General features: G+C 42.2%; 1 protein-coding gene across 1 annotated transcript in view; it reads right to left on the reverse strand.

The window, feature by feature from the left end:
- LOC133135453 (diacylglycerol kinase theta) overlaps positions 1-8,325 on the reverse strand; it is a 45,839-nt gene extending 37,514 nt beyond the window's left edge. The window contains exon 1 of the mRNA XM_061252465.1: positions 7,222-8,325. Coding sequence (XP_061108449.1) covers positions 7,222-7,444 — 223 coding nt within the window. The 5' untranslated portion in view covers positions 7,445-8,325. The remainder of the gene's footprint in view (positions 1-7,221) is intronic.
- Positions 8,326-11,228: the final 2,903 nt, after the last annotated feature.

Consider the following 11,228-nt stretch of genomic DNA (forward strand, 5'->3'; position numbering starts at 1 on the left):
GTACCTGGAGGAAACCCACGCAAACACGGGGAGAACATGCAAACCTCCTTGCTGTGAGGCGGCAGTGATACCCACTGCACCATCCGTGCCGCCCTAATAATTTGTTTTAAATTATTCACTTCACAAAATAGGCTTTGCTAATTAACCATTTCTCACTTAATAAGTAGTACAGGGGGTATACACAATAATGTTCACTCTGCTTAGTCGCAAAGCCATCACACACACAGACACTCCATACCTGGTTAAAATACACAATGGTTTTGGATTCAAATACTCACCTACACTTTACTGAGAAAAAGTGCAAACTCTGGTCCTCTTGGTTAGCTCAATTGCACCAGACAAGATCAATCAATCACAGAAAGGTATTTGAATCCAAAACAATTATGTACTGGACCAAAGTCTCTCACTCACACTCACACACACACACACACACACATGCGGGCACAAGCAGTTGCTCCACATCAGACTACCGCCAGTTCCCTCGTTCCCTCCCTGAAATTCACCCTCTTCTTTTCTCAGCCTCTCCTTCTTCCTCTACCTTTTTCTGCTACACACATCAAATTATGAGTCATCACATAGTGCATTAGCCCTTAGGCTATTGCGGAACACTCCCCTTTAATACTGGATGACTGGGGAAGGCACGGAAATGATTTGCTATTCTGAAGCACCAAAGTAGTAACCTGAACCAGGAGATCTTATTAAAACAGATTCGGGGGCCAATTCAAACATCAAAATAGCCAATAGTTATTTTGTTTATTGAATAAATTTAATTCAAACATGAGAGCTTTAAAAAGAAGACTAAAATCATACATTATGTGTTATATGTCTGCTTTTGAATGTCAAATTAAAGGTACAATAGGTAGTTTTGGCCTTCTAACGAGGAGGAACTGCAGCAACAAACACCCCTCAAACTACAACACTGTTTATCCCTCCCCCTTCTCTGCGAACGTGGTGATGTTGAACCCCCCCCCCCCCCCCCCCCATGCCATTGGCTGTGCTAGGAAGGGCTTCACAATGTTTAAACACAAAAATCTTACCTATTGTACCTTTAAGTCGCATTCTGTACATTTTGTGTGCACAAATGGGAGGGACATCGAAAGAGAGTGATGTATGCAGTTGCTCACACATTAACGTATCGTTTAAAGAACAGCTCAAAATGTATAGGTTGTGACTTCTACATGTTTAATAGCTTAACGTTAACAAAATTGCTAAACGTTCAGGAAAATCTTCACTATCAGATTTCTTTGGCATTTTTTTTGAAGCGCCAATGTTAGTAAAATTATGTACAACCATTTCCTTTTATAGTGTGCTATTCTCACTGACGGGATGGGTTGTAGGCTTGTGTTTAAAAGTATTAGTGCTGATCTGGTGTTGGTTTTGAGAACTAGTGAGTGAGGTTGTGATATGGACATGGGGGGGAAATGGGGGGAAAATCCTTGCTCAGCTCTCAAGCAACAATGTAGGCTTCTAATCATGCACATGAGAAAATAAAACCAACATTCCTCAAAATTATTTGCAAAGAACAGAAGAAGAAAAAGTGCCATTTGGTCTCATTTTCAGCAGACTTCAGAGATAAGACAAATAAAAACTTTTCGAGTGCAACACTAAGCTACAACAGCTCTGGAATCGTGCAAGACAAAAACAGTCAATAGTGAAAGTGACAAGTCATGTAGCAGCCACACATTCGGGAGCCTGGCGCCATTTCACAGCAAATATCAATGAGCTTGTGTGACAAAAACTAGGCAAGAAAATGTCACCAACGGCGTTCCAGTTCTTATTAAAGGAAAGCTTTCTTGACTTTTTCTTTGCTTAAAGCATATTCAGGCAATATTTTGCCGTTTTTTTAGTAGCATAGTCTATGGGCGGCACAGTGGTGCAGTAGGCAGCGCGGTTGCCTCACAGCAAGAAGGCCCTGCGTACGATTCCCTGGAGTTTGCATGTCTCCCCTGTGTCTGTGTGGGTATATAGTCCAAAGATATGGAGATTAGGCTAAAGAACAGTCTAAATTGCCCCTAAGAAGGAGCGTGTGAGTGTGTCTGCCCAGCAACGGGTGGGTTCCTGCCTTTTGCCCAGTGCTTGCAGGGGTAAGCTCCAGCAACCCCTGTGACCCTGACCAGGAATAAGCAGGTTAAATAATGGATGGATGAGGGGCGGCCTGTAGCGTAGTGGTGAAGGAGACATGCAAGGTCGGTGGTTCGATCCCCGGTGTAGCCGCAATAAGATCCGCACAGCCGTTGGGCCCTTGAGTAAGGCCCTTAGCCCTGCATTGCTCCAGAGGAGGACTGTCTCCTGCTTAGTCTAATCAACTGTATGTCACTCTGGATAAGAGCATCAGCCAAATGCCGTAAATGTAAAAATGTAATGGATGGATATCTATTACTCTACTACGATAATCCATCTGTTTTACTCGGTAAACACTGTCAATGCATTTAAAGCTGTCCACTCTATAGCCTAATACTTTTCTTACCTCATTAAGTGCTCGGTGAGTGAATAATGAGTGTCCTATTCATATGCATGCTCTAGTACAGTGGTCACCACCCCTGTTTCTGGTGATCTACCATCTTGTAGGCTTTCATTGGAACCCGAATTTGGCCCACCTGACTCTACTAACTAGTGGCACAACAGGATCTCTAGCAGATGAATGAGGTGTGCTGTTCTATGGTTGGAGTGAACCCCTACAGGATGGTAGATCTCCAGGAACAGGGTTGGTTACCACAGCTCAAATATCATGAGATCTCTGAACAATGATCTGTCACATAAGCCTACACAGGTCAAAATGAAGCCGATACCTTCTGAAAATACCTTACAGAAATACTACTGGAAATTCTGTCAGTTCTTCACACAACATCAGTGATGCCATTTGCAATTTTTACAGAATCCCTTCTAAAGATACCGATGTAGAAGTATAACCGGGTCACCGTAGCAACTGTGCACTCTTGGACGGTTACTCATTTTCTCTCAGCTCAGCTCCTAGTGTGTGTGAAATGTGCAAAAGCAAAGGATGTTGTGGTCACCAAAGCTTTCCGTCAAAGACAAAGCAAAACTATTTTTAGGCTGGTGTGATCTTGATTCAAGAAGGTGCCATCTACACTCAGAGAGCACTTTATTAGGTATATTACTTATTTTTTGCTGCTGTAGCCTATCCACTTCGAGGTTTGGCAGGTTGTGTGTTCAGAGATGCTCTTCTGCATATAACTGCTGTATTGTGTGGTTATTTACATTACTGTCATCTTCCAGTCAGCTTCAACCAATCTGACCCTTCTCCGCTGACCTTGCTCAGCAACAAAAAGATTTTGCTCACAGAACTGCTGCTCACTGCATGTTTTTGTTTTTTTGCACCATTCTGAGGAAACTCTAGAGACTGTGTGTGAAAACCCCAGGAGATCACCAGTTACAGAAATACTCAAACCAACCCGTGTAGCACCAACAATCATTCCTCGGTTGAAGTCACTGAGATCACATTTTTTCCCTGATTCTGATGGTTGATGTGAACATTAACTGAAGCTCCTGACCCGTATTTACATGATTTTATGCATTGCACTGCTGCCACATGCTTGGCTGATTAGATAATCGCATGAATAATTAGGTGTACAGGTGTTCCGAATAAAGTGCTGAGTGTATATATGAAAGATACAGAAAGTTTCCCCTGACCACCCTGCCTTTACAATATAGAAATGATAAAATGACAGTAGTGATCTCATTCGGCAACTGCATTTCCAGCCAAAGGCCCCAGAAGTTGGTTCCATTAAAACAGGGGTGCACAACAAGGCGCTGATCCGTTTCAGGATTTTGTTCTGTTCTTAATTATTTAATTGACTCAATCATATCTTACCTGAGGGCGGCACGGATGGTGCAGTGGATAGCACTGCCGCCTCAACAGCAAAGAGGTCCTGGGTTTGAATCCCCGTCGGCCGGGGCCTCTCTGTGTGGAGTTTGCATGTTCCCCCCGTGTTTGCGTGGGTTTCCTTCGGGTACTCCGGTTTCCTCCCACAGTCCAAAGACATGCAGGTTAGGCTGATTGGAGAGTCTAAATTGCCCGTAGGTATGAGTGTGTGAGTGAATGGTGTGTGCCCTGCGATGGACTGGGGACCTGTCCAGGGTGTATTCCTGCCTTTCACCCAATGTATGCTGGGATAGGCTCCAGCCCCCCTGCGACCCTGTTCAGGATAAGCGGGTTAAGATAATGGATGGATGCATGGATATCTTATCTGACAGGTGTATGAGTACCAGCTACAGCTGCAGACTGCAAGTGTATCCTAATGATTTTCCTGTGCTCAAGTACAGACTTGGACCAGGATAATTTATAGAGCTGTCAGCAAATTAAAAACAAGGCAATTGGTGGGAACAAAAACCAGTACGCAGACCGGCCCTCGAGGACAAGAGCACCCCTGCAGTAGAAGAATGTGTTTGCCAATTGAACTGCATATTCAAATTTGTAATCTAGTGTAATCTTATATTCTCATGTTTCTGTTTTTTACTTTTATACGTACCTGCTAAAAATTGCCAGACTGCACTGGAGTTCTGCAACCAAGAATTACACTCATATTTTACACTTGTGTGAACTATGATGTGACAATAAAATCGATTGATCGATTGAGGTGCAATTGTTTCTTTCACCTGAAACAGTGAAATAGTGAAGACTATTTTGTAACTGCAGAGGAAGCCTTGGCCAAAGACCATCCAGTGTCAATGACCGATTACCTATGCTGCATTGCACACATTGTCATAGACTGCGAAAGACAAACCAAAGAGAGAGAAGAGAGCACTTACAGCACTCAAGAGGAGCAATTTGAAAGGAATGGTCTGATCAAACACCTAGGCCAAACCAGTCACATCGGATATACCTGACAGCAAATACAGAGTGTCTCATCCTGGGTGAGGGGAAGGAGTTCTGACAGTAAGCAATGCTTTCAGATTTGCTTTCAGATGAACTTCCCAAAATTCAGCCAATGACCATGCCAGGTTTCAGCCCTGTTTCAAACTTACGAAAAGGTCCATATTCATCGGTGTCACACCGATACTTGTGATGTAGTCATCTCTGGCTGCGTCCACTTGTTTTTGAGGTTACACTCATTTTCGGTTCCACCTCCAGAAAAAATAACCGCCATTGCACAGACTGAAGAGACTTAGGCAGCGTTCTTGCAGCCTGAGCACAAAAGGTCAAAAGGACCAGGCTAACAATGATCTGGCCTCGACCCGAAATGGGTGACCATAATTCTCTAGGGGAGGCTGTAGCCTTGTGGTTAAAGTAAATGACAGGGACCCAGAAGGCTGGTGGTCCAAGCCTCAATAGCTAAGATCTGCACACGCTTGAGCAAGGCTCTTAACCCCACATTGCTCCAGGAGGGGGGGATTGTCCCCCACTTAATCTAGCTAATCAACTGTAATAACTTATGTAATGTAGTCAAAGGGTTCACAGAGCAAAATATGTCAAATGGCGCAGCAGCATGTTTGATGGCTCTTTTTGCAATGTTTATAGCAAACTGGGGAGTGAGGCATAACTATTTTGGTCAAGATGATGCTTGGATTAATGCAGATAAATAGAGGCAGGGTTTGAAGGCACTGCAGCAATTTTGGGTGCAGGGCTGTGCAGCTTTTAGACAAAATGGTAAATACCCATCAGGCTCAGACATGACAGCCAAACCATGATCTCCCTCACTCATAGAGAAACCACATGTAAACACTGACACGTGTCCACCATGTAACATGGTTTGTTTGTGTAATCCACTGGTCCTTAAACTCAGTCTCCGGATCCCTGCCAACGCTGGTTTTCTCTTGGTCATTTAAGGTTGTTGGCCGCATGCGTTCGAGTTCTTTCATAATTTGTCCATTGAGCTAAATAACACAACGTAGATTTGATTTATTTGCTTTATCTTTGAAATTGTATCTTATAAATGGTTCATTTTTGGTGCCCACACTTTCACAATTACAAGCCAATAACTGTTTACAATATAGTGCAATAAGCACAATGGATAGCTTATATTTAGCATGATGTAAGGGGGTAATCCTTCAACACATGAAAAGCATCCGACTAAGAAAAATTAACATTTTGAAAATTGTCTAAATCTGGGATTGCAATAGTGGTTGAGATAAGAGCGTCCGCCAAATGCCAATAATGTAATGTAATGTAATGGTTGGCATGAAAACCCACCTACACAGAGGTCTCCAGGACCAAGTTTGAGAACCACTGATGTAATCTATATCCAAGTAAATTATTAAAACTGTGCAGACCCACAAAACGACACAAACAATCCCTTCCACAATTTCGCTTTCGCTGCAACTCTGCATCAGCTGGTCTTCGTTTTTACACTGAGATCTTATCCTACCCAACAGCGAATTCTGCGCAACAACTTCACAGCCAGCTTCCAAAGACTAGCCTAGGTCACTGCCATTTGAGCAATATAAATCACTTGCATGACACATTGACCAGAAGAAAAATGATGTAAGCAAAATATATTTAAAAAGAATTCTGCTCATACTAGAATCGCTATAGGCCTATATTCCAGATAGTGGGTCGCGGGAGATACCGAGTACAAGGTCAAACTCTGGCATCCAGCTGATCGGAGGACATCAGTGCCTTCATAACCGAGCACAAGAGATCAGCATACACACTGTCGTCAGCTACGAACTGTGAGAAACTTGCTAATCCCCAGGACCAGGAGAGCACACAACCTTGTCCAGTGACGGAGAAACATGCATTAACCGCTTAAAGCGTTATTCCGTTTAACCCAGAGATCATTGTGGTTTCCAATAGTCTCACAAGCTATAAAGCAAATATTGTGATGTATGCAACCTGCATGGAGTTATGTTACTTGCATGAGACAAAAAAATTAACAGAACTGAAAGCATACACTATCTACCACTACATAAACACGTTAGTCCCTCAAAACCCCTATCTTCATTCTCAAAGGTAATTTAACGGGGGAAATGCACCGTTAGTTGACCACACGATACTGCACATTTGTTGAGAACTGGCAACATGCGTGGATCTTCAACGCACCCTGACCCTTTTCAGCTCAGATACTTTTTACAAAACGTACAAATAGCTACAATACACAAATTATTATTCTATATGATATGTACAGGTTATAGGCTACATAAGAAAATTCAACAAAATGCATCAATCGAAGTAAGAGTAGTCTCATTTTCGGCCAGCCTGCTCCGAGGTAAAATCACAATGATAAAAACACAACAACCAACATCAGTTTTACAGCATCTCACCTTCACAAAGGAAGCCAACCAGTCCCCATATGAAATCGCTACAGTGATGGCAGAATGTCGGCTTGGTTAGAGTCACTTTCCTGAAGCCGTGTCCCGGAGCCCCGACCTGGTACTTGGTTCGAGAACCCGGGGATTGCTGTGCCTTCTTCCGCCCAGAGAAAGGGCTAGCGCTGGGACTGTCTGTGCTGGAGTTCCCATGTTTAATTCGACTACTGTCTGCCATGCCACAACGATTACGGCTTTAAAACGTATTTTTACTAGGCTTGTATAATAACGTGAAAAGCGAAGCACACTATCTCTATAGTTTATCTTTAATCGTTCTCATCACCGCTTCTTTCCTTTCCGCCAGAGTCATCGTGACTGCACTGAGAATCTGAATCGTGAACGTAAACTGGTCGCTAGCGGGTTATGTTACCACCGAATTGAGTCTTCAACACCCATTCACGTACGTTATTTACAATCTGGCATTCAATTATCACACGCTTTACGATTAAATGGTAGACTATACTCTACTAATGAAACATCTGAAATATGGATACCGAGATTTAGTTCAACTATTGCAGCAACAATGTCCTTGTTTGCGACGATTATCTACATTTTAAAATATTGTTTCTGACTAGCTACTCATTGAAACTTGTTCGCCAGCGAATTCTGAAAAGGGTACATTTTCAGAACGAGAAATATCGATCTTAAACACTTGTATGAATCAAAGTCAACCACAGGCTATCGCTAGGAAACTAGATGAGGCTACTTTTAAGACTCCTGGATTGGCATTAACAATAACAGCTAAAAGGAAACCGGTACTCAACTTGTTGCTATGTTTTACAAATAGCTAGGATGCCAATTAAATTCAAGTTATATTCGACATCAATACTTCGGGGAAGCGGCTAGCTAAATTAGGTAGAACAGGCTGTCCCGACATTCACGAAATCTGCAAGCTAGCTCGCGACAACCTAGCTAATTTAGCTCTGCAATCAAATTTGGTCAACCGCATTAGTTAAGAAAATGGCTAGCTGTCGAATCAGTAATGACAATAAGAATATGATACAAATATATTCCCTTGAGTGAGGCGCCGAGTTGACACACTTGCATTCTGCCCGTTTTCTTTACATAGATCAGAGTTGTAAAAGAGCAATCACAAGCTACAACTTCCGCCTCCAGCTTTTTTCGGCTGCTTTCCTCGTCATTAGCTTTGCAGCCGCCGCGGTCTCCCAGTTGCGACGTGTGTGCCGCGCTAACGAGCTAGCGTTTTACTATATTCTGTGCACGTCTCCGGATAGTTTTTCACTGCGGAATGGATTTGCGTTTTGACACCGATACCTGCTGTTCGTTCTGTGTGGCCGCCCTCCCCAGACCTGCGTAAAACGAGCAGATGCAGGGGTTCCAGCTCAACACACGCACACCTCGCAATTCGGTAATCAAACAGTATTCGAATACCCACTGGCGCCCGAAACGCCGTGGATGGGATTTAAAAAGACAGGACAATTTGCATAGTTTTCTCTCACCGTTAATCCTTCCGTGGATTATATGGAAAATAAATTGGGCCGTTTTCAATCAAAACGCCTGATACAGGAAGAGAGTTGAAAGCCACAATTCATGGCTCGAGGCTGCATTTTGCAAAGCTTCATTATTCAGATATAGATACTGAGAACTATTCAAATTTAATTTATATTACATTGCTATAGATGAGACTTCCTGGCCTTGTTAAAACCCTGGAATTAACGTTGAAAGCAGTGGTACCGTAGGTATGAAGCACCGTAGGCCTACGTGAAAGCAAAAACCAGTAGGCTGTGTGTTCATCAACGGACATTCAGACAATAGGAAAATCGGTCTAAAAAGAACTCACTCGAAAGTTTAAAACAAACGTTGTCTTGCCATAACGTGTTCTCAGATTAAGCTTTTGATTCGTACTTATTTTAATGTATTATTATTTTGGTAAGGTCACAAATAGGTCCTTGTTTTTTAATTCGAGAAATTATCATCTCCTGTCTGATTCCCCCTCAGCAGTTTATGAGTTACGGTCAGAGGGAAAACACCGTGCCATTAGGTTAAATGGGTAATTAACTTTGGAGTTTAAATATTTCAGTTTATGTGTATGCTTTGTTTGGTTAAGGTAAATGACTGAGACACGCAAGGTCAGTGGTTCTAATCCCAGTGTAGCCACAACATGATCCGCACAGCTGTTGGGCCCTTGAGCAAGGCCCTTAACCCTGCATTGCTCCAAGGGATGATTGTCTCCTGCTTAGTCAAATCAACTGTACGTCACTCTGGATAAGAGCGTCTGCCAAATGCCAATATTGTAATGTAATATTGATGTTTCTGATCTGTAGTGACATCAGGCCAATTATACAATTGCATGGGTGTCTATTACCCAATTACTCCTACCATTACTATTTTGAGGAGTCCCGCTTCCACCTATTAAGTATCAAGGTGGTGCCCATATGTTCTTCTGACCATGTGTCTGAACATGAAATACTGTAATAGAAAATATTTATCCAGAGACTTGTGGCTTCATACTTTCAATATTTTCTATCTGTACTGCAGTCATTTGTATTCGTTTTCATTTTTTCTCTTTATACACTTCATCAGTCTTCTATAGTCATCTAAATAATAGATAAGGTATAATGGGTGTCTATTGAGCAAATATATTTTCCCCTGTTCCTGTTCCTGAGGTCATTGTAATCTTGTTCAGGCACCACCTAGTGGCTCTGTAGAATCACAACAAGCCATTGAGAGGATTTATGCTAAACCCATCAGCGAAAGGGCAATGATGTATCTGTCAGAAAAATCATTTCCGGACAAATGGACTGCAGTAAGATGAAGTGGTTAGTAAGGTCAGAGCGGCATTCCATCAAAAATCAATCACTTTCTGACCTCACCTTTTAGATGTTAAATAAGGTTAACCTGACCAAAACATGGAAAGGCATTGCAGTGTCAACTCCATTTTTGTACATAAGTAGGCTTATGAAACCTTTTGAAGAACCTAAAGTTTAATTTGAGAAACCTTCCATCTGGTAACACTTTTTGGTCATTTTCTGGCCAGACTAAAAAAAGTATTGAGAAAGCAAGGTAAATTCCTTTGTTTCCTTTGCTATACACTGGAGGCAATTACGTTTGAGGTCAAAAGATGTACATGAGATGACGATTCAAATTTATGCTTTTATTTCCAGGTATTTTTATCTAGTTTCTTGTTGCCTTGGATTTTGCCTCTGCATTTGAGTTAGCAAAGATAAACGAACATGAAGACCAGAGAGCTGTCTTTGGGAGAAAAGCAAGCCATTTTGAAGTTTAGAAAAGAGGAGAAATCTTGGAATGTCCTGAAAAAGAAAGAAACCGCTAGCATACTGAGCAACAGACATCAAACAGGTCGACCACGAAAATAACAGCAGTTGATGACAGAAACATTGTGAGAGCTGTGAAGAGAAACCCCGAAACATCAGTCAGTGACATCACAAACAATCTTCACAGGGCTGGGGTGAAGGTATCTCAATCAACTTTTCGAAGAACACTTAAGTGAGCAGCAATATAGAGGCTATACCACAAGATACAAACCTTAGCCTTTTGTATTGGCTAATATTGGGAAATGTACTTGTCAGGGAACTAAGATTGGGATAAAACATCTAGTACACTACAGCACTACACTTTGAAATGCCCTCAAACCCAAGGTAGAATGCTACCACTTAGCTAATTAAATGCACAATGCAAACTCACTCTTAATCAAACAACATTTTTCAACTAAGAAAACACGCTCACTCACCCTCAATCAATGATTACGACACTCACTTCCATCCAAACAGCTCAACACTCCCACTCCCAAGTTACCATACAGCTCAGCACTCACCAACTCCAAACCATACAGATCAGCACTCACCCACTCCAAACCATACAGCTGAACTCACCCTTTCCCAACCATACTATTGCAAACACAAGCTAACCAATCAAATCCAACTTTCATTCCACAAGCTTTTTGGCCAAATCATTAGTGTAATTCCATTCTCACGGTCAAC

This window comes from Conger conger, chromosome 8, assembly GCF_963514075.1.
Source record: "Conger conger chromosome 8, fConCon1.1, whole genome shotgun sequence".
Lineage (NCBI taxonomy): Eukaryota > Metazoa > Chordata > Actinopteri > Anguilliformes > Congridae > Conger > Conger conger.